Here is a 23,423-nt window from a genome sequence, read left to right as displayed (position 1 = left end):
GCTCCCAGGCCTGCCGCCAGGAGACGCCCCTGCATCCTGATCGTCAGGTTACACTACCATGTGGACAACTGCCCAGACTCTTCAGAAGGCCGGGGAGCTGTGACAAATATGGACACGCAATAGGGTCATCTCTGTCTTCCCTGATCATACCACCAAGGTAGTCCGGGCTCATGCAGCTTTCAACGACATTCGGCGCCAACTTGGGAGCATTGAAGGAGCTTGGTTTTGTGTCTTTCATCCGGCTAAGCTTTGCATCACGTACCAAGGAGTGCAACGTGATTTCATCTCACCAAAGGACGCTGAGATCTGAAATAAAGGTGCAGTTGGTGTACGTGTTTATTCTTCTTCTTTTATCTGGAGCCAAAGTGGACCAAATATTGTGGTGAGGTAAATTTATTGTATTTGTTTTCGAGGACTATTTAGCCTTGTTTGGCTTATCCAGAAACAGTTGGTTGGGGATGGTCTTTTCCGTTGTCGGAAGTGTCTTCTTTTGATTTGCTCCATAGCACTGCAGCGTTAGCGGGGGTAAGTGTTTGCTGTTCTGGTGTTTTTTTCTTCATAGGTGCCCGACGGTTGTTTTTGTGTTGTTGGTTTGTTTTGTATTTGTGTGTGATTGCGCACCCTTTTTGGGGGTGTGGGGGGGGGGGGGGGGGTGATTTGGTTATTTTTGTCCTTTCATTTTTGTTTACTTGTCATGGCTAATACTTTGGATCAATTGTAAGTGTAGATACACTAAGTTAAAATCTGTACATGTCAGAGGTAGCTCAACTGGATGCGGGTTCAAATGCAGGCTGGAACAGACGAGATTCTGTCTCCGATGGCATGCGGAAATACTTTTTTTATTCCAGTAATGATATATTATTAACATGAATACAGAAATAAAAAGCCTAAATTTGAATTATTAAACGTAGAGACGCGCTGAAAGATGATGATGTCACAACCAGAAAAGACGTCGGTTCAACTTTCATTTTGGAACTATTTTCAACCATGACAGACAACGGTCAATAAACATCCGAATGTTTGCTGGGTAGGGTGTCCCGATTCACGAGTGTGTATTGACGCAGATTTGGGTGAAGGGTATTACCCACAATCCATTGGAGCGGGAGAAAAGGCTCAAGTGCGACGGTGGCACAGGAGTTAACTGCTCGCCCCGTAATTGGAAGGTTGCAGGTTCGAGGCCCGCTCAGTCTGTCGTTGTGTCTTTGGGCAAGACACTTAACCCACATTGCCTGCTGGTGGTGGTCGGAGGGACCGGTGGCGCCAGTGCTCGGCAGCCTCGCCTCTGTCAGTGTGCCCCAGGGCAGCTGTGGCTACATCGTAGCTCATCCCCACCAGTGTGTGAATGTGTGTGTGAATGGGTGAATGACTGGTTGTGTTGTAAAGCGCCTTGGGGGGTTCCAGGACTCTAGAAGGCGCTATATCAAATACAGGCCTTTTACCATTTTTCTGAAAATATGTATTTTCAAATGAAAATAGTTCCTTTTAGAATGATTAATTGATGCTCTGAATGTTTTAGACAAAGAACGTAAATGTATTTCAAATTGTTTGGTTGTTTGTTTTAAAGTTGTTAATAAAGGTTTTTTTTAAAGTTGCACAATGACCAATGACCAGCACAGGTCACTTCCAGACCACGGGTCCCCAGAAGAGCGAAAAAATGGATGCAAGTCAACGAAGTTAAAAACGCTATTTTCTAATCCGCTTTGCCTTACGCCCTCGATCGCACGTGATGTTGTCCTGCAGTTTAAATGAAAAGTAATCACGGGTGTTTCGAACACGCCAGTCACGTACTTTGAGATTTATTAGCTTGTAAAAGTTTGTAATTAGAAGGACTACAAACTAGAAATCGGCACGTCACCACATAATCTCCTCACCCCTAGCGTAGCTGCTACTTACCACGCTATTTTCTAATCCCGCTTGTTATGTGCCATGGATTTCACATATGATGTCCGTGAATTTTAATTGATACCAAGAACGCGCTTATTTTTGAATGGGGGAAACACTATTTTGGGTTTTGTGTGAAAATAAGCCCAGGACTACAAATGCGCTTCACGAAACTGACGTCATCGAACCGGACACGGAGAAAACAGGGAAAATGGCTGTAAGTTCAGCAAACTTCCCACAGGAGGAAAGAACCACCATAAATCTGGTCATGTGGTAAGTAGCAGCTACGCTAGGGGGGAGGAGATTATGTGGTGACGTCACATATGCGACGTACCGCTTTCTAGTTTGTAGTCATGCTAATTACAAACTTTTAAAAGCTGCTAAATCTCAAGGTACGTGAGTGGCGTGGTCGAAGCACCCATCACTACTTTTCATTTAAATTGCAGTACAACACGTGTGTGATCCAGGGCGTGAGGCAAAGCGGATTAGAAAAGTGTTTTTAGCCCCGTTGACTTGCATTCATTTTTTCGTTCTTCCGGGGACCCGTGATGCGGAAGCTCCCTGTACCGGCAGCTTTGTGGTTGACGACGCAATGCTCACCATCCCAACACTGCAATTATTTGCACACTTGTGCACTCGACGCCTTACTTCCTCCAAGTACGCTTCACAGAAATGCGAGTATTGGGATTGTCAGCTGGTGCAGGAGCGGCTACCATTTTTGTCCCCGTCTCTCTCGGTGCATCTCCTTCGTGCTGTCACATCACGTTCATAAACTTTATGGAACGTTTCCAAAATTTAGACAAAACATTTAAAACCAAGTAAAACTGAACATTCCACCATGGGCCTGTTTTATACATTAAATTACTTTTATTGGTCTTTTTCTTAATCATTGTCTCCTAAGGAGGGCACTGCTTTTTTCATGACTGTACTGAAATACCGCCTGCATCCAATTCAATTCCATTCAATTCAAAGATATTTTATTAATCCCAGAGGGAAATTAGGAGTATACGGTATTAGCGTGATACTGCCCAAGCCTGTAACGAGTTACTAAAATAACGAACTATGTTAGCGATTTTTAACGCTGTTTTTGCCGTCAATGCTGATAGATGACCTTCAGTAGCACATACTTGACTCCTTTTAGAGCACACTGCATCATTTGATATAGAGATTGTTGTTTCACCTGGATCAACAGCTACTACCATATGCTTGATACGTTCTTCTGGCCTCAGGGCCTTGGCAGCTTCAGCCAGAGCTTTCTTCTCCTGATCCTGCTGCCGTCTCTCTCTGGCTCTCCGCATCCCATCCATCTCTCTGGAAGCCCCCACGTTCTCCACAGTGCTCTTGGTTATGTTCTGTTTGCCAGGATTGGTGTCTTTGTTCTCTGGGACAGAGACAAGAGTAACAAAGACATCCTCACAATCCTGTCGTGCTTCTGTTGCAACTCGATCCAAGCTGGGAGGCTGAGCAGGACCAGAGGGACAACACAGCGCAGCATCTTTGACAGAGGAGGAAAGGATTCCTGGGTCCCGTCTGTTTTTGAGTCTCTGAGCCAGAGGGACATACGGAGTTTCATCCTCAGAATCACTGCTGATCGTCACGGTGTCAGGAACCGGCCCACGCCGCTGATGGGGGAACAAGGCTGCAGGATCAGACAGATCCGAGTCTGGTACCTCTGGGGTCCGACGGGAGACCTGACTGACTGTTGGCTGGAGAAAGTCAAACGTAGGAAGCTCGTCATCTGGATCACTGGTCCCGTCCATACCCTGGACAAGCATGCACACAAAAGGAATCGGGTCAGATCACAGAAGGCAGCAGCTCTGTTTATATGGCAACATTACATCGACAAGGCTGGATCAACCATCCAACTCCAGCTTTATATTAAACTAGGGTGACCAGCTTTATATTAAACTAGGGTGACCGTACGTCCTCTTTTCCCAGGACATGTCCACTTTCCACTCTCTTTCCGGGGCATCCGTGGGGGGGGGGGGGGGGGGGGGGGGGTTCTTGTATTGATGAAAATGTCCGGCTTTTGCAGGAGCAGGGATCGAATTATAGGGGAGCTGGATATCCTACACATCCAGGAGAGCTGGAAAAAAGTTTTCTACCTATATTACATCATTTATGGACTCTTTTGAGCAGAGAGCGGCAGAGCGATGATCGTTGTTGCGCAGCGCTCCAGGCTGCTGCGTCCAGCGCACGGTCCATTCTCAGAGTGGTGCAACCCAAGAACACGATCGTTCATGTCCGCACATGTTCTCAATTTTCTGTCTTATTTGTGCCTGAAGCGCTCTGCTACTGCGGAGCTCATCACCTGTGCTGCGGTGATTTCACCTCACTGACGCAGCATCGAAACGTGCTCTCCGCTCTGCGGTCAGGAGATCCCTTTGATCTGCTCAGAAGTAACTGATGAGGTGAAAAAGTAAGAATCCAGGCAGCAGATTTTCTGGAGAGTTTAGAGGAGATGCAGGAAGATGAGAGACGGACAGGACAGGAAATAGTTCAATAAAAACAAGAAAACTGTAGGTAGATTTATCTCCACTACACGTTTTTACCTGCATAAAATAAGTTATACACATGTCATATTTATACACCTGATACAATTCAGATCACCTTCTAAACTCAGTCACACACCCAGGGCCGTTTCAAGGCATTTTGGGGGCCAAGGCAAAACGGACCACCCCCCACCCCCATAACTGGGCTCCCCAGAAGCCTCTGTGTAATTCATGCCCTCTCCAGTAGTGTTAGTTATACGGTGTTTATAAAAGCCCCTCAGACATTACTGACATGTTCTAATATTATCAGATGAAAAACTAAATTATCAGACATGCTGTCTCATCTGCTGCTTTTCTAAACTTGCTAAAAGTAACAAAACCACCTGAAAGCCACTATTTGTGGATTCTCTGAAAGTTTCCATGGAGTGTGTGACAACTTATTTTATCATTGATCCTATCGTCTAATCTCACAGCTGAAACAAGCATCCTTAATAATCTGTGCACAGGAAGCTTACCGATGCTGTAGTAAAACAAAAGGTATAATAATTTATTATTAATAAAACCTTGTTGCAGCACTAAAGCAGAAAAATGAGATTTAGCATTAAATATGCTAAATATTTACATATGAATTGTTTTAGAGCCCTTTAATTGGCAGAATCTGATATTAATTTAGTTCTTAAAAAAAATCGGTCCCAACATGGTTTGTGTGGCGTTGCCATAGTGTGACGTCATAGGCACAGATCCCCTGTCCTCTTGTTTGGAAATGGAAATATGGTCACCCTACATTAAACAAACTGTCCACCCGGGCTTTTGCACTGCACAGAGACGCTTCGCTGCCTATGACTGAACGTCAGTTGAGTCAGTCTCATGCAGACTGACCAATGAAGAGAGGGCCTCAAGTTAAGACCCTCTCCTCATTGGTCAGTCCACACGAGGTGGGTCAAAGGTTACCCTGAGGGGTTACGTGATGTCAGGCATTCAAGTATTGAGTATATTTACTGCATATTACAGTAAAATATTCTGTATGTGACCATATTATGGTGATCCTTGGGTGGTGATGATGGGGCCCTTGAATATTGTTGCCCAGGGTACAACAAAGTGTTAATCAGGCCCTGTACATCGAGATGGATGATGGCTCTCTGAAAGGGGTTGTGCCAGAAAGAGTCCTGCTGTGGGAAGGGGCACACGGGGATCAAGGCAGCTTTTTAATACATTTATACGTTTCTTATCCGCGTGCTTCCTTACACAGCGATGGTTTATGGGCAAATAAAAAAAGAAACGCCGGCTTCTAACAAGTTTTATTTGAAATCACAATGAATATAAAGGTAATTTTAAATCACATTTCTGCTTTTTTTAAGCCAACAGTAAGATAACTGAAGCATGCTAAATAATAATATTAAATCGTCGCTAAACATTAACATGTTTGGATAACTTTTTTCAAGAGAAACGCAGGTTAGAAACGTCATCGCTCTAATGTACGCGCTGACAGAGCATACACATCTCGGCACAACACCTGTGCCGTTTCGAACCGAACCCACTGGTTAAAAAGGACCTACGTGTTTTAAACTGAGTGTGGGACCGCACCACTGACCCTTCACCAGACCGCTCCGGACTCCCAACGACAGCTCGTACAGCGCGGCTCGGTTCCGTCCACAGTTTGATTCCCCCGGTTTTCCGGATCCTCCTTCTTCTTCTGCAGAGCACACAGCGCAGAGGTACACTGCCGCCCCCTGCTGGCAGAAAGGCTAAATCAGCTCTTCCGACAGCACGGTTCTCTCCCACTGCCAACTCGTGTAACCTGCTCCCGTCCTGTCAGGAATACCAGATGCCTCCCGACGCCGGAAACAGAATTCCAAAGGGTCACGTTTCATGTTAAGGCTGTGATCAAAGCTACATCTTCTCTAGCATCAGCAGCACCCACCTTGTGATTCCCTCAGAGGACTGAAGAATTTCCTTCTGTTACAAACACTTCAAATCAAACGCAGCTACATAATTTTTCCATTATACGCAAAAGCCAGAGGAGTTACTTTTGATAACATTTATCCATAAGATGTAATGGCGAGGTTAATGACACATACTTTTTACCCATCGGTTGTAGAAACAATGCAAATTCCTTCTTTTCTTGTAGTGAATCATCATCAGGTTCATTCCAGGGAATTCAGAATTAGTCGCTGACTGATGATTTCCTTATGGTCTAGCAGCAAAACTACTCCTGGCCTGAAATGGGAAGTCGTGATTAATAATAACTTACCAGATATTATTTACACACATGCAAAAGTTCCGCCTAGCCCGTTCTGCACCACCTGTCATACCTCAGACCGCTGTCACACCTACTATAAAGTACTTATGAATGAATGAACGAATGAATGAATGATCATAACTGAACACACCACGAACTCGTACATGAAACGGTTAATTCTTTTATTTTGTTTAGAGAAACACTTTATTGAAACACTGAGCTCTGTCGTCACGTCACGGTCATCACGTGACTTCGACCATGTTACAAAAAAGACCTCGGGAGGTTTTTAACCACAGTGTGTGTGTGTGTGTGTGTGTGTGTGTGTGTGTGTGTGTGTGTGTGTGTGTGTGTGTGTGTGTGTGTGTGTGAAGAAAAAGTAAGGGTGTGAGGAACAACCGGATGTGACGTAGAAGCACAGGCGTGACTACCAAACATGGCGTCGCTGTGGTCCTTGCTGCCGTCCCGAACAGGTAATGGCTTCCAGCTCTGTAACGCTCCCGCCGCGGCTGGACCTGACCGTGTCTCGTTGCTTTCAGCCCTGCTGCCGCTTGCCTCGGTGAGGTTCGCGTCTAAGAAGTCTGGAGGCAGCACCAAGAACACCGGAGGGAACAGCCCCGGACGCAGATATGGCTTCAAGAAGCAGGATGGTAATGTTTACCTTCTCAGTGGTCTATGCACGTGACCGCCCTGGGACTGGAGATGGGTCATGTCCGGGTCGGGTCGTACCACGGCTCCCTGACACTCAGCTTGAAGCGGGGTGGCCATATTTCCTATAGAGGACAGGGGATCTGTGCCTATGACGTCACACTATGACAAAACCACACAGACCACGTTAGGACCATTTTTTTCCCCAGGTGAAGAACTAACATTAATATCAGATTCTGCCAATAAAAGGGCTCTAAAACAATTCATGTGTAAATATTTAGCATATTTACTGCAAAATCTCATTTTTCTGCTTTAGTGCTGCAACAAGGTTTTATTAATAATAAATTATTATACCTTTTGTTTTACTACAGCATCGGTAAGCTTCCTGTGCACAGATTATTAAGGATGCTTGTTTCAGCTGTGAGATTAGACGATAGGATCAATGAAAAAATAAGTTGTCACACACTCCATGGAAACTTTCAGAGAATCCACAAATAGTGGCTTTCAAATGGTTTTGTTACTTTTTACAAGTTTAGAAAAGCAGCAGATGAGACAGCGTGTCTGATAATTTACTTTTTCATCTGATAATATTAGAACATGTCAGTAATGTCTGAGGGGCTTTTATAAACACCGTATAACTAACACTACTGGAGAGGGCATGAATTACACAGAGGCTTCTGGGGAGCCCAGTTATGGGGGTGGGGGGTGTTTCGTTTTGCCTTGGCCCCCAAAATGCCTTGAAACGGCCCTGGGTGTGTGACTGAGTTGTGAAGGTGATCTGAATTGTATCAGATGTATAAATATTACATGTGTATAACTTATTGTTTTATACAGGTAAAAATGTGTAGTGCAGATAAATCTACCTACATTTTACTTTCTTGTTCTTATTGAACTATTTCCTGTCCTGTCTGTCTCTCATCTTCCTGCATCTCCTCTAGCCTAGTGAAGTAGACCAAACTCTTGCTTTGCAAAGTTTGCCGGATGCAGCGGGCGCACCAACGATCAGCGCTCTGCGTCTTCTCCACTCAACAGAACCCCGCTGCACTGAGAGTCCATAAATATTGTAATATAGGCAGAAACTGGATCTTTCCCTGGAAGATATCTAGCCCCCATAACTGGATCCCTGCTCCTGCATGAAAAACCGGACATTTTGATCAAAGTAGGAACGCCCCGGACAGAGAATGAAGATTAGACATGTGCGGGGGAAAGAGGACATACGGTCAGCCTAGTTTAAGAGGTTGGACTGGCGCTAAACCACCATGGCTCCCAAGCCCAGCCACAGCTGCAGCTCCCTGCAGGGATGGCTCAGAAACGGAGATGAGTGTCACCAGTGTGTGATGACTGAAAGTTTAAAGAGCAAGTCACCCCCCAAGTCAACTGTTTTTGCTGATAAATTATATAAATGAGTGTCTAGTCGTGCTGTAGACACGTGTAGTCAATATTTTGGCACTTTAGTGCATCTTGGTTAAAGTTTAAATACTCAGCCAAAAACTGTTGCTGTTGCACCGTAATCCGGTAGAAACTCTGCACTGCATTTGAATCTAAATCTGCCTTCGCTATTTGCTAAGAAGCACCCTCTGACGTCAGCTGGTACCATATGATGTCATAATGTTGTTGAGAGCCTGTGTGTGTGCGTGTGTGTGTGTGTGTGTGTGTGTTAGCGGCTCCACCCTCAGTCTGCCAGGCAACAGCATCCGTTGCATTTTTCAAGCAGGAAGCGGAGTTAAGTCTCTGGTAGGGGGTGACTTGGTCTTTAAGTCTCTGGCAGGGGGTGACTTGCTCTTTAAGTCTCTGGTAGGGGGTGACTTGCTCTTAAAGGCAGGTGGGATAGTTCCCCTCTTAGTCCATTCTAAGTATTCCCTCATCCAAAAAAGCAGTTTCACAGAGAACGTCAATTAAAATAAGAGATTATTCATAATAAACGCAGAACGTTAGAACTGGGACAGAAACATGGGGTGACTGGTTCAGGTCCGATGGTGAAACTGGTTAGCAGGTGTTCAGGTTCTTGCCCAGATTGACCTGAACCTCCTGCCCACGGGGAGTGGTTGGAACAGCAGCGATGCAGCCTCAGAGCCGTGGGTGGGAGGGTGCAGGGTCCTGCGTTTCACCTGTTTGTCCCTCGCAGTGGTCCCCACGTACGTGACCCTGGAGGTGAGGATGGACTCGATGATGGACGGGTATATTTTGGAGCCTCATCACAGTTCTGAGTTTCTTTAGCGACCATGCAAACCTGAACACAAATGCCCAGTTCGACCAGTAGGGGGCACTAACGTGACATGAGCATTGAAGTAGAAATCCTGTTTTAAAGGAACAAACTACAGTTTTGGTTGGCTAGAGGCCGTTTTAAGCTTGGTTTATGCTTGACGCATTCACTTTCCGCTTGGTGATGCGGCTCGTGGCAGGAACACGCTTCACAACTCGCAGCGTTTGTGGTTCATGCGGCAACATCTTTGAATTAATATTTTCCCCAGAACTTTATTGAACAAAAGTAAGTTACGTGTAAGAAAAATGCTTTTTACTGGCGCACAGTGTGGTCATCTGGATGCAGTGGAGGAAAATAAAGGAACCAGCAAAGGCAGAACCGGTCCAAAGTTTGGGATCAAAAGTGCAGCTACACGCAGACTGGCTAATGCTAAAGCTAACGGGTAGCAGTCTCACGATCAAGTGGCGCACAGGAAAATATATGATGATGGTAAAACTAAGAGCGGATGAAAAGTCCCCCCCATCCTGTTTACTCTGCATCCTGCAGCGCTACGGATCAGAACCGCTGCAGATACGGGTCACATTACTGCTGGCGCAGGAAGTACGGCAAGCCGTTGTATTATATAATTCACAAACGCTTCTATCTTTGAACATAATTTGAACTGGATTATTGCTAACCCGTACATAATAGACATGCCAGCGTTACATTGTTAGCAGCAGAAATTAAATGTTATTAGCATTTCCAACACAAATGCATGTTAATGAAATGCATTATATGTTACTGGATATATTTATGTGTTATTTAGACTAAGGTGAGTGTTATTAATGCAAACCTAACATGTTACTGAAATGTAGGTCAAATATTTAAAATGATTTTTAACTATAAATATCAGACGGGAAAAAGGAACTAAACACCAATCTAATGCTAATTATTGAGCCTTTCATCATATTTTGCCTTTAAAAGGTGAGGCAGTTGAATGCACAGAGTGTGCTGGCGCAGGGTCAGGATGGTACCACCTCTGCCTCAGTTTGAGCCAGGAAAAACACTGATATCAATATCAATAATTATTGAAAACTATATGAAAAATATAGAATATATTTTAAGTGCAGCCCGGCCATCTGAGGCCATCACTTCATGGTAAAATGTCGGTTGCATTACCAGACTGGTTTTTCATCGGTTCTGTTTCAAACCACCGTTGTTTGTTTATTGTCAGACTTGTAAGAGTGAAAATATCGCCACACTGGTGAAGTACTGGGACCTGTCTCCTCGCTGCTGAAGTCACACTGCTGTCTGTCTGGGGTTGGGAGCGGAGGGCTTGGTGACGGAGCGTGACCAAAGCCAATTTTTATCCCCGGCACGTTTTACCGACCAAAACCAACGTTACGCTGAATTAAACTGACACTGATGAGCACTAGGACCAAGAGGGAAACAACCGCTTGTGCTGAAGCCTGTTTCCCATCTGAACCTTCCAGAAGCTCATCTATTGGCTCTGCTGATACTTGCTAACGTGTGATTGGCTGTTCCTGCCACCTGTGTACTTGACAGTTCCGCATTTCCGACATTGCATAAAAGCCTCTAGGCTGTAGTTTCAGACTTATGTTTGTATACTTACTGTAAAGACCCCCTTCCCCGTCCTCATGCCAGTTGTGTGTCCCCCCGCTGCTAAAGTCAGAACTAGGTTCTTGGTTTAAGGAGTCTGGTGTTGAGCAGAACAACCACAGTAAAGTCCTGTTGGTGGTAACAGTGGGTCAGCTGATCCAGAGGCAGAGAAAAAGATAAACCTCCAACCAAAACTCATAAAAATAATTAATGAATCAGGAAAGCAGGAAGAAATGTCATTTCTGTTTTTTCGTCAAACTATTTGGGGTTTTGATCACGTTTAGCTTGTATTTTATTTAAAATAAGGCTCGTGACATGGTCGCATACAGGCAAGCTAATGCTGTTAAAGTGTAGCTGTACTAGCAGGTGTTTTTCTCGGAATGCTGTTCTTTTCCCTCCTTAGTCGGGGAAGACGATTTGCTGCTAAATGAAATAGCGAATCAAAGGAGGGCCCTTCTAGCCAGTCAGAGGAGAGAAAGGCAGGACCTTCCCAGATCATTATGCAGTTTGATCATTCACGACCTGGACCTGAGTGCGTGACTAGACATTGGGTTATTTATGCCAGACCTGTTGGTCAGAAAACCATCAGCTGCAGATGCGCCCAAGAAAGGCTCCAAGAAAGCGGTGACTAAAACCGCCGGCAAGGGAGGAAAGAAGAGGAAAAGGACCAGGAAGGAGAGCTACGCCATCTACGTGTACAAGGTGTTGAAGCAGGTCCACCCCGACACCGGGATCTCCTCCAAAGCCATGAGCATCATGAACTCGTTCGTTAACGACATCTTTGAGCGCATCGCTTCTGAAGCTTCCCGTCTGGCGCACTACAACAAGCGCTCTACCATCACCTCCAGGGAGATTCAGACCGCTGTCCGCCTCCTGCTGCCTGGTGAGCTGGCTAAGCACGCAGTGTCTGAGGGCACCAAGGCTGTCACCAAGTACACCAGCTCAAAGTAAATTGTGTGGAGGAGGAGGTTCTCGAAGAGAAGACCGGTGCAACATCGGTCATTTGGACTTCGTTTGACTTTAAGGAGTCGGATTGGAGCATAACAATATATGCTCCTGCAAGGTATGCCGGAAGAAAGTATTAGCGAATAGAGGGAATACATCTGATTTGTTTTACCACCTCAAAACGAAGCACGTTGTGGAATACGAAGAAAGCCAAAAACTGCGTCCTCAACAAACGCCCAGTCAGTCGAGCGGTAAGAAAAAAGGTGGCCCTACACACCAGCAGATGGATATTTTACAAGCATTTGCAAAAGGCACTCAGCATGAGAGAAATAATCAACGGTGGATTGATGTTACAAATGCCATTAGCACGTGCCTGTGTAAGGACATGGTGCCGTTTCTTACAGTGGAGAAAAGCGGCTTTCGGGACACGATTAAGACACTCGATCCACGTTACGAGGTACCGAGCCGCGAACACTTCAGCCAAACAGAGATGCCAAAACTGTACGAGAAAGTCCGCGAGCAAGTAAAGCAAGAACTCCAAGGAATAAAACACTATGCAACTACGACGGACTTGTGGTCTAGTCGCACAATGGAGCCTTACATTAGCCTCACGGTCCACTTTTTCAACGAAGACTGGAAGTTGTGCAGCAGATGCCTACAAGCGTCCTATTTCCCTGAGGATCATACTGGGAAACTGATAACTCAAGGACTAAAGGAAGCACTGGAAGCATGGGGACTTAAAGAAGAGTTCCAAGTCTGCGTAACCACCGACAATGGGGCAAATATTGTAAAAGCAGTGGAACTGAATGACCGGACAAGACTGCAGTTCTTCGGTCACAGGCTGCACCTCGCCAGCGGTAGGTTAAACATTTCTTTTAGTCCTAGTTCGACATTATATGCAAGTGCTGAGTGACGTATGCAAGCTTTCATGGACCAAACCCGGTGCTAGTCGTCGATATGTGCTACTTTGGGTAAATGCACAGACCTATTATTTTGTCACTGGCTGTTAACCTGAAGAGACGCTCTTCCTTTGGAAGTAATTATATTGTTGCAGGTTTACCTGACAGTTAGCTTGTAAAATGTCATTAATATACTGTAAACAAGAAAGTTCTCCCATTGTTTACCGTCATTCACAGAATCATGACACGGTCTTTTTCATAAATAAATCACAACAAACACTGTATTCTTTTGCTGATAATTATTCTACATTTCTGTATTTGAGTAATATCACTTCACCTATTTATAATGAACCGTGCGCTGCGGTAGGAATATTCGACAAGGAAGCACGAGGGTGTCAAAACACCGGTGCACACCACCCACCACCACAGGGAGAGAATATCTGATGGTTAGTGCTTGGTGGTTACTAATTAATTATTGTAGGTACTCATTGGAGTACTAAACCAAACACATTATATTAACCCTGCCCTGGTTATATGTGACCCTCCACAGGATTTCACTCACTCACTCACTCACTCACTCACTCACTCACTCCACTCACTCACTCACTCACTCACTCACTCACTCACTCACTCACACTGTTATTATTATATAATTACTGTTATTAATTAATATAGAGTTATAAAGTATGGTGTGTGGTGTTTTTTAATCATCAGATAATTCAGGCTTATTCAGGATTAGGTTATTCTGGTATTTGTATACGTTGATGTGTTTGGTCCAGATGTTTTCTGACACTGATATTGTGCATGTGGAATGCGACTACTGTTAATACGTCCAGTTCTGTCCTCAGAGAGAAGTGTGACAGACGCCAGTGTTGAACGTGCAATCTGCAAGTGCAAGAAGCTTGTGAGTGCATTTTCTTACACTTGGAGAGAAAACGAGAAGTGGCTAATGCCCAGGCTGAGCTCAACCTGCCTCCTCACCGCCTCATAACTGAAACACCAACAAGATGGGGCTCTCGTCAACAGATGGTTCAGAGGCTGCTTGAACAAGAGAAGGCCATATCCCAGGTCCTGAAAGCAGACAGGAGAACCAGGCACCTGGTACCAACTTGGCAGGACATTGATGTGTTAGAATCTATGAGCAAAACCCTCGAGCCCCTGGTGGAGTTCACAGATGCTCTGTCTGGAGAGGAACATGCGAGTGTGTCGTATGTCAAACCTGTGCTCCACCTTCTACACAACACAGTTCTTCCTCTAGCTGACGATGGCACAGACCTGACAGCAGGCATGAAGAGAACCATCCTCACGTATTTAAATGAGAAGTACTCAGACCCTGCAACCGATGACCTGCTGCATATGGCCTCCTTTGTCGACCCACGCCTCAGATCATCATATATAGCTGATAACTGAAGAGAGTTCATCATGACAAAAGCAGCAGCAGAGATTCAAGCACTGCTAGAAACACGAGCTGCGTCTGCCACAAAGACACCACCATCCCACACGAGCACAGGAGCTGCTGGACACGTCCAAAGTGAACCCAAGAGGAGTAAACTAACTCTGAGCAGCTTTTTCACGAAGGAATCTGTTCAGCCCGGCCCAGCTGTCCTCACTAACAGAGAAGAGACTGAAATTGAGCTGAAGAGTTACCTGCAAGCACTGGACGTTGGAGGAGATGTTAACCCACTGGAGTGGCGGCGGCTGCACCAGGCCATCTTTCCCAGGGTGGCAAGCCTAGCCAAGAAATACCTTTGTATTCCTGCCACGAGTGCCCCCTCAGAAAGAGCATTCAGCACCAGTGGCAACATGGTAACATGTCACAGATCTGCACTGAAGCCTGAGACTGTGAACAAACTGGTGTTCCTGGCAAACAACCTCTGATGTGCAGGAAGGTTTAGTCACTGCTCACAAGGAGCACAAACGCTGATGTTTAATGTTCACATCTGCAGTTGATATTGCAGGTTAGAAATGTGTTCTGTTGAGAGTTTGTAGTTCTAATATGGGCAGCTTTATTGTGTGCAATATAAAGAAGTAATCAGGAAAGAAGGAAAAATGTTTGTTCTATTTCGTCTAGTCTTAGCCCTTAAGCGAGCTGCTATTGGAAGGGTGATCTCAGCATCAGCCAATCATGAAGAGCTTCAATGTACGCCCACCACGTGGGCACCCCTTGTGGGTATATAAGTGGAGCGACTCCACTGTTCGCCTCCGTTTTCTCTTCACGCCAAGCTTAAGAGCTTCCTTTAAGAGCAATTATACAAGAAAAATCTACTCACCGACCATGTCCAGCGACGCCAGGACCTGCCCGGCCTGCCAGATGGGCTCCATCTCCAGCGGCGACCTGCACGACAAGTGTGAGGTCTGTCTTGGGGCTCACCACGCTGGCCTGGCCTTGACCCCCAGGCCTCGTGCCCGTTTTGTACCGCTCTGCCCATGGCTGAAAAGGTCCGCCGGGTCGAGTACTTCACCCCCACCGCCGACGAGGAAATTCCGGTGGCTGGCATGTACTCGCTGGACAAGGCGTTGCAGTTCTTCAACGTCGGCCAGGAGCCGGCTGGCTCCTACCGACTGGACGATGTCATCGACAGCGAGGAGTATGACGAAGCTGGCTGCCATAGCCCTTCTTCCCTCCTGTACAACATGGAGGTCGACCGCGAGGCTGGCTGCCATAGCCCTTTTCCCTCCTGTACAACACGGAGGTCGACGAGCCTCGCGAGGAGCACGACGAGGCTGGCTGCCATAGCCCTTTTTCCCTCCTGTACAACACGGAGGTCGACCGCGAGGCTGGCTGCCATAGCCCTTCTTCCCTCCGGTACAACACGGAGGTCGACCACGAGGCTGGCTGCCATAGCCCTTCTTCCTTCCTGTACAACACGGAGGTCGACGAGCCTCGCTCAGCGGGTCCTTCTGCCCCAGTGGCTTCTCGCTCCTCCCTGCCAGCAGTTAGAGCACTGCTCCAGGAGCTGCCCGCCATCATCTCCGCGGCTGCGGCCGGCAAGGGGCTAGCCGTTCCAGAACCGGCTCCGCCTGAGGCAGATGAATTGGCGGGAATTTTCGGGGCGACACAGACGCGCTGTCCAGACCCCGTCTGGCCACGCTTCCCCGCTGCCATGAGCTGCTGGTCCGCCGCCTTCTCCGAGCCTGCCGAGCTCAAGGCGCCAATTTCCACATATGTGCCCATTACCAAGGTCGAGGGCTTCTCCAACCTGGGCTGGCCATCCGTCCCCTCACTGGAGCCGGACTTGGCCTCGCTGTGTGGCGTCGAGGCCAAGAACCACCTCGCTGGACCACGAGCAGTTCCCTCTTCTAAGCATGACCAGCTGCTGAGGCAGCTCGCCGATCGCGCACACCAGTGCACCTTCCAGACCGGCGCTGCAGGAAATAACATCGCCTTCTCGCCTTTGGGGTTTCCAAAATGGTGGAGGAGCTTGACGCTCCTGTCGAGTCGGAAACCATAATTACTAAAACTGCTGATGCCATCCTCAATCTGTGCGTGGCTGTACTCACCGGTTCTGCTGCATTGCTGCCTGGCAGACCCTTATCCAGCGGGCCTTGTGGCTCAAAGCCCTGCCCTCCATTCCTGAACACCTGCACAGGGAGCTGCTGGAAGGCCCCATCACCTCTGACGTTCTGTTTGGTCCCCATCTTACGAGCGTCATCGAGAGGGCTCAGACGACGGCTGAACTTTCAGCCACGGTGCGAGACCTGGTCCACTCTCGGTCAGCCTCGCACTCCGGCCGTTCCCCCAGAGGATGGGACGAACGGCGCGGAAACTCCAGGCGCCCAGCTGAGGCGGGACCAGGGAGTTGGCAGCCAACGGTTCCGAATGAGCCAGCAGACACAGCCTTGGCAGTCTCCGTCACAGGAACCTCGCCGAAAACAACCACGAAAACGACTCGTTGGGGGGAATGTGTGTGCTTATGACTGTAATGTTAACTCTGAATGATTTTGGTTTTGAAATAAAACCCAAAAAAACGTCACATCGAGAGCACAGTCCTACAGTCCTCTGCAGAACCCTCTGCCGAATCCTCACACATGATGTTCCCCGCACCAAGCACTGCAGCACATCCGCATGTTCACACAGTCGGAATCGGTCATGTTACACGGCTTGCTGTAAGGGTGCGCTCCATTTGCGCTCCGGCCCCAGTCTACGGCCAGGCCCGACTCATCCCTCTTCCCCCACAGCGTTGGGAGGGACGGGATGTCATGGCGCTGTCGCGACCACGCGCAAGGCACTTTCATTAAATGTCTGGAGACCGCGCTGCAGCCACTGCGCACGGCGGGAACGAGGGTTTTATTTTACCGGGACGATCTGCTCCGATGCGCCCGGTCCGAGGACGAGGCGTCAGAGCAAACCAGGAAATTAACAGAGCATCTGTCAACCCTGAGGTTTTCTATAAACTGGGGGAAGAACTCCATCCTTCCATCCCAGTCGATTGTGTTTCTCGGGGTGGAGCTGAACGCCTCCCTAATGAGAGCACGTTTGTCGCCGGTGAGAGCGGCAGATCTCACCACGGTGATCTCCCGCGTGCAACCCCGCAAGATCGTGAGAGCCCTGTTAGTCATGAGACTTCTGGGCATGATGGCTGCAGCCCACTCGGCGGTGCTACTAGGGTTGTTGCGCTCGAGGCGCCTGCAACGCTCATCCGCCTCCGGGCACACCCGATATGTCAGAAGAGACGTATGTTGAGGGTTCCCCCCTCAGTGGGCGGGGACCTCGCTCACTGGGGGAATCCCTGCATCCTCTCACACGGGGTCCCCATCGGAAGTCCTACGTCACACGTATCTGTGTTTACGGATGCGTCACTGTCTGGGGTGGGGAGCACGTGCTTGTCCCATACGGCGGCAGATCGCTGGCCCTCCCACACGCACGAGCACATAAATGTGTTGGAGCTCATGACAGTGAGGAATGCGTTCAGACACTTTGCTGCCCTTCTCGGTGGCCGTCATGTCGAAGTTCACACAGACAGCCAGGTGGCGGCAGCCTACATAAATCGCCAAGGGGAGTTCGATCCCTCCCACTATTGCGTGTAGCCACAGGTTTACTGTGTTGGGCACATGTCCACCTGCTGTGCCACCTACATTCTGGGGATCCTGAATGTAGCGGCAGACATCCTGTCGAGAGGGGTCCCCGCGACTCCGACTGGCGTCTGCATCCCACACTGATATCACAGATCTGGATCAGGTTCGGGGAACTGTCTGTGGAGCTGTTCACGGCTCGCGAAAACGCTCAGTGTCGCCTGTGGTTTTCCCTGAGTCCCCGGGACCAACCCCCGCTCGGGGCGGACGCCTTCTGCCACCAGCCCTGGCCTCGAACGCTCCTTTATGCGTTTCCACCAGTCCCTCTGATTCCCCGTCTCCTGGACCGAGTTCGGTCAGAACAGCTCTCGGTAATTCTGGTGGCTCCCAGACGCTTGTCCGCGTCATGGTTTCCGGACCTGCAAGAGCTACTGTCCGGCTCCCCGTGGAGACTCCCGCAAAGGGAGGACGCCCCTCCCCAGGCGGATGGGATAATCAAACATCCTCCAGAAATAGGCCAACGGCTGTGAGTCTGGCCGCTGAGCGGTCACACTTAGGGTTTTCGGGGCTGCCGCATGATGTGGTCACCATGATTCAGAGTGCGCGGGTGCCTTCTACCATCACATCTTATGCTGCTAAATGGGCAGCTTTCCAGAAATGGTGCACAGAGCGGAATGTTCAAGCGCTCTCCTGCCAGCTGGCAGATGTCCTATCGTTTCTGCAGGTACGGACGGACAGGGGCCTCGCATTCAGCAATGTTAAAACATATGCTGCAGTTATCTCATCCTGTCACCAGGATTTTGGTGATGGGTCTGTTTTCAGTCATCCCCTCACAAAACGTTTTCTAAAAGGTGTCAGGAGGAACAGACCTGTGTCCCGCCCGCTAGTTCCCCAGTGGGACCTAACGGTGGTTCTGCGTGGCTTATTGAAGCCCCATTTGAACCCTTGGACCAGGTCTCACTCAAGTTCCTGTCACAACTGCCTTGCTGCTGGCACTGGCATCAGTCAAGAGAGTGAGCGACCTAACTCGCCCTCTCAGTGGCTCTCGCATGCCTCAGGGTCCGGGAAGATGGCGGGTCTGCTGTTTTATGCCCCAACCCAGCCTCTGTGCCCCAAAACATTAATACTTCCTTCAAATCCAGGTCAATTTTCATTGGCTGGACTTTTTCCTCCTCCCCATAATTCTGATGAGGAGGCGACTTCTCATCTTCTCTGCCCGGTGCGCGCGCTTGCACGATATGTGTCACGCACTTCAGGGATTCGCCGCTCACAAATCATGTTTGTGCACTACAGGGAGTCTTCCCTTGGGCAAGCGCTGTTGGCCCAGCGCCTTTGACTCTGGCTATGTGACGCCATTTCACTCGCTTACACATCAGCAGGGCGGGATCCCCCGAGACACTCAGGGCTCACTCAGCCAGAGGGATTTCCTCTTCTGTGGCGCCCCACAGTGGTGTGTCGATGGAAGACATTTGTCAGGCTGCTTCATGGGCTTCACCCTGTTCCTTTACTCGTTATTATTTACGAGATGTGTCTTCAGGATCCATCACTCGTTCAGTGCTTGGACCTCAGCAGGCTGAGTGAACGCATTATGGCACCTCATCGGCCCTGCTTGAATGAATTTCATCCTCTTGTGGATGATATTTTTTAGTGGGGGCCTCACTCTTATCTCTGGCTGCCTCAGCCTTTTAAGCCCTGGGCTGAGGCTGAGCGACCCTAATATAACTTTCACTTATATTTTTGTTTAAAATATCCAAAATTTTAATTTTTATTGAAGAATGGTGCGTTCCATTATTTGGAAAAAGATCTGTTACACATCTTAAATATTACTTGTAAAGCTTTTTGATTTTTACACAATAAATATTCTTAAAATGGCATTTTTTACTTTTTGAAGTGTGTTTATTCTGCTGTATCTGGTATGTGAGTATGTTTAGAAACAGTTTTTGATATATACCGTAAATCCTCTAATATTGGCCTGTATTCAATTAACGGCCGGGTCTCATATTTTGGCCGGAGTCGGCGGAGGTGAATAATGGCCGTTTTTTTATTGTGGCCGGGTGGAATGTGGTAACAAGCAAGTACGGGGGGCGGTTGTGTCATCGTCTCACTTTTGATTTGCCAGCGATAGACCGCAAGGGTAACTTTAACCGTGCGGAGACGAAGCGGAGGCGAAAATTTGATATCAAGTTCAAAGAGAACGTGCTGATTATGCTGCAGAACACTCTGGGGAGCAGTAGCAGGGGTTGTATGAACTAGTCACTAGTCGACTTCACCGCTCTATAGTGACTTGTTATGCCTGTCATCGACTAGTCGCTGTCACGTGATAATGACCGGCAAGATGCAGTCCACGGAAAAGACAGCAGCCTGCTGTCAGCAGGTGACAAGCTCCTGCGCGTCGGGAGGCAACGCGCTGTGCCAGAGCGTCGGTACCGACACCCGCCGTAAAACTGACATTTAACCAATTTGTGACCTTTTCCCTCTTACAATTTAACCTTCCCCTCACCCCCATCCTAACCTTAACCAGCTTGCACATGCAAAGCTCTCCAGACATCTGCGTCCTGAGCACTGCCACAGTAACATTATCAAATCAGGTGTCGCCACCTCAAAAACTAATTTAACACACGATCGTTCATGTCGGCTCATTTCCTTTTATGTTTTCTGTCTTTTATTCTTTTATTTGTGCCTGATGCGTTTCGCTGCTGTGGAGCGGGGCGCATCACCTGTTTTGTCCTCGGTGACGCACCAATCACTGATGTGGCCGGCGAGCACTCCGCTGTTTTAGCGGTCGGTAGATCTTTTAGAACTGCAGTTCAAAGGTAACTCATGAGGTGAATATATATGAACCCAGGTAGCAGTTTCTCTTTAGGACTGAGAGGAGATGCAGGAAGATAATAAACAGGCAGGACAGAAAAATAGTCAAATAAAAACAAGTTAGTTTTTGTACCTGCTGGTTGCAACAAACAGACACCATTGAAGGTAATCAGAAGTGAGGAACAGAAAATGAAATAATTATTTCAATGTTTAGAGCAGCAGGAACTCTGAGAGGCTGCAGGCGCATCAGTGAGTTTGCGGCCGCTGCGCAGGGGGAGGGGGGAGAGGGCTGAAGCAGGGGGAGGGGGGAGAGGGCTGAAGCAGAAACTACCGTTGTTAAAAGAAATGTGTTTAACTTTGAAAATGTGGGCACTACTTTAATTGTCAAAAACTCCAGCGAACCATTAGTTCATTTTGCTCAAATAGAAATAGAGGCCTGCCTCTAATTCTGGTCCTCCTTCCAATAAAGGCCTGGAGCTTGATGAGCTTGAGTCAAATACAGGCCCGGGCCTGTATTAGAGGATTTACGGTATACAAAAGAAACTCATATATCGCAATATAGATTTTAGGCCGTATCGCCCACCCCTTTGGTTTCCCCTTGCTTCCCTAGTTTTCCAAAGACCTTCTCCACTCCCACCAGCTTAGCTTAGCACATAAAGCGTTGTGGGTCTGGTTCCCATCTGGAGAAGCATTTCACTTCTGCCTCTGGCTCTAGTTTCTCTAGTCTTTCTGCTGAGTGGCGCTGATCATCGTTTTTCTGTTCAAAGGTCACTTTGTCCATGCTGGCAACATCCTGGCAACACAGAGGCTGTTGAGATATCACCCCGGGGCACATGTAAGTTAGAATCTAAAATCATTAACATGGACTAATACTTCAGTCTGTTTCAGAACCACCTAGAGCGTCCAGCTGCTACTGACAAGTGAGACAAGCAAACAAGACTGTTCCTTTTCACAACGCTGGTGTCCAGCTTTGGTCTTCCAGGGCTCACGTCCAGCAGTTTCTAGAGCAGGGGTCGGCAACCTTTTCCCGTCAAAGAGCCATTTTTACCAGTTTCCCACAGTAAACAAAACACTGGGAGCTGCAGCAGCTGCGGCGTTGTGGGCGGGGCCTACCCTAAAACAGCTGAGAGCTGCTTCAACCGATCACAACAGGTGACAGCAACCAAGGTTGTTTGCTCATGTACGTTAAAGTGATCTTCCCACAGAAGATTAGTAATAAAACAGTTTGTATGGAGTTGATCCAGAAGCTGTAGCCCGTCTGGCTACAGCATTTAGACATTTTTCACCCTGTTAGTGGATTTAACATCGAGCAGGTGCTGCTTTTTGACACGTGACACACGCCTCCTTCTAAAACATGTTTAAACTGTTGAGAATACAAATCCAGTCTCTGTCTCGTTGGATTGTTGTAATTAAACTTTGTACAATTAAATATTAATTTATTATTTTACAAGCACACAGAGCCGCATCAGATGGATGAAAGAGCCCTGTTCTAGAGGTTTCTCTGCTCCAACACACCTGATTTTAATCAGCAGGTGATTTAGCCACTGACTCAGGTGTGCAGAAAATGACTAGACTTTAATGGGTTGCACCAGTGTTCTCCTCATCAAGCTAAAAGATTTAGTTGACCCCTTTTCCTCTTGGCAAAAGGAGACGCTGACGAGGTAAACACAGCCGCTTATTGACACGATCAGAAGTAATGGTGACGAGGTTTTTTTTTCTTCTATTCATAATATTAACATGTTTCTTCCTGAAAACGTGATGATCTTGGACAGATAGACGTTTTTAAGACAATCTTAACATTAGTGGATCGAGATAATTTTTCTGCTGCCTGGTTTCTTTTCCGCTCTTTTAACCAGCAACACGATAGTTTTAGCCCTGTGTCACATCTAAATGTTTATGAGCGTTTAAACTCTGCTGCGGTTGCAGACAGGACACGACCTGAACTAGAATGAATTTACATCCCTGGTGAAATGCAGAATTTGGTTATTTGTATAAATTCTCTTATATGAAATTCACAGCACTGCCGGCCTATAGAAACCTGAAAACCTAACTTTTAGTACCCTAAAATTGACTGAAACTAAAAGTATTTTCATCCAGAAGACTAAGACCAAACCTAAGAGGACTTCCAAAAACAACACAGGCAGACCTCCAGGGTGGAAATCCCCCAGATCCCCTCATTCGGTTTGTTGTGTTGAGTGTGAGAAAAACCCGTCTATAGTTGTAATTGAGATAAACGAAACTCTGGACACCACATGAACTGTTGGTAATGATACTTTCCTATCCCTGTCTTGAAGGTGGGCATAGGGACCAACAATACTCTGTATGCTCTGGAAGACGGCCACGTCAGGTTCACCAAGGAGGTCTACATACCCTCCCCACGTAGTCCAGAGGCCACGCAAGTCATCACCAAGCTGCCCAGAGGCGCAGTACTCTATAAGACCTTCATCAATGTCCTGCCAGCCAAGCAGGAGGGCAAGTTCAGGTTGGTGGACCTGGTCTGACTACTTCGGGATGAGGACAGAATTTGTGACCGTTTTGATCTGAGATCAGAGCCAAACACACATCAGTGTGGCTCAGATAGTTCCTGGTCTCTTGCTGTCTCTGGATTAAACAGGCTGTTTTGTTTTTAATTTGACACATTTGAGGCAAGAAACTGATGTGTGATTTAGTAACACAAATAAACATACTGTCTATGTGGA

At 47.5% G+C, this 23,423-nt stretch overlaps 3 protein-coding genes across 5 annotated transcripts in view; 2 read left to right on the top strand and 1 right to left on the bottom strand.

The window, feature by feature from the left end:
• The window catches only part of eme1 (essential meiotic structure-specific endonuclease 1), a 31,528-nt gene extending 25,458 nt beyond the window's left edge, over positions 1 to 6,070 (bottom strand). For 2 of the 3 annotated variants that reach the window (XM_015974563.3, XM_070545350.1), the window contains exons 1-2: positions 5,930 to 6,059; positions 3,062 to 3,644 (exon numbers count right to left, since the gene is read on the bottom strand). In XM_015974563.3, coding sequence (XP_015830049.3) covers positions 3,062 to 3,641 — 580 coding nt within the window. In that variant the 5' untranslated portion in view covers positions 3,642 to 3,644; positions 5,930 to 6,059. Of the gene's footprint in view, positions 1 to 3,061; positions 3,645 to 5,929 lie in introns of all 3 variants that reach the window. The other variant, XM_015974564.3, reaches the window with a different exon arrangement.
• An 865-nt stretch (positions 6,071 to 6,935) lies between these two features.
• Positions 6,936 to 23,423, top strand: mrpl27 (mitochondrial ribosomal protein L27). The gene is made up of 4 exons (XM_054736409.2): positions 6,936 to 7,082; positions 7,149 to 7,259; positions 21,492 to 21,559; positions 23,019 to 23,423. The coding sequence occupies exons 1-4, from the start codon at positions 7,046 to 7,048 to the stop codon at positions 23,223 to 23,225; spliced, it is 423 nt and encodes a 140-aa protein (XP_054592384.1). The 5' UTR covers positions 6,936 to 7,045; the 3' UTR covers positions 23,226 to 23,423.
• On the top strand, positions 7,266 to 14,953 carry LOC107395241 (histone H2B 1/2-like). The gene has a single exon (XM_054736410.2). The coding sequence runs from the start codon at positions 11,618 to 11,620 to the stop codon at positions 12,008 to 12,010; it is 393 nt and encodes a 130-aa protein (XP_054592385.2). The 5' UTR covers positions 7,266 to 11,617; the 3' UTR covers positions 12,011 to 14,953.

Source organism: Nothobranchius furzeri, chromosome 16 (assembly GCF_043380555.1).
Source record: "Nothobranchius furzeri strain GRZ-AD chromosome 16, NfurGRZ-RIMD1, whole genome shotgun sequence".
Lineage (NCBI taxonomy): Eukaryota > Metazoa > Chordata > Actinopteri > Cyprinodontiformes > Nothobranchiidae > Nothobranchius > Nothobranchius furzeri.
Note: the sequence above shows the minus strand (reverse complement) of the source record. Positions and strands in the feature narration are given on the sequence as shown.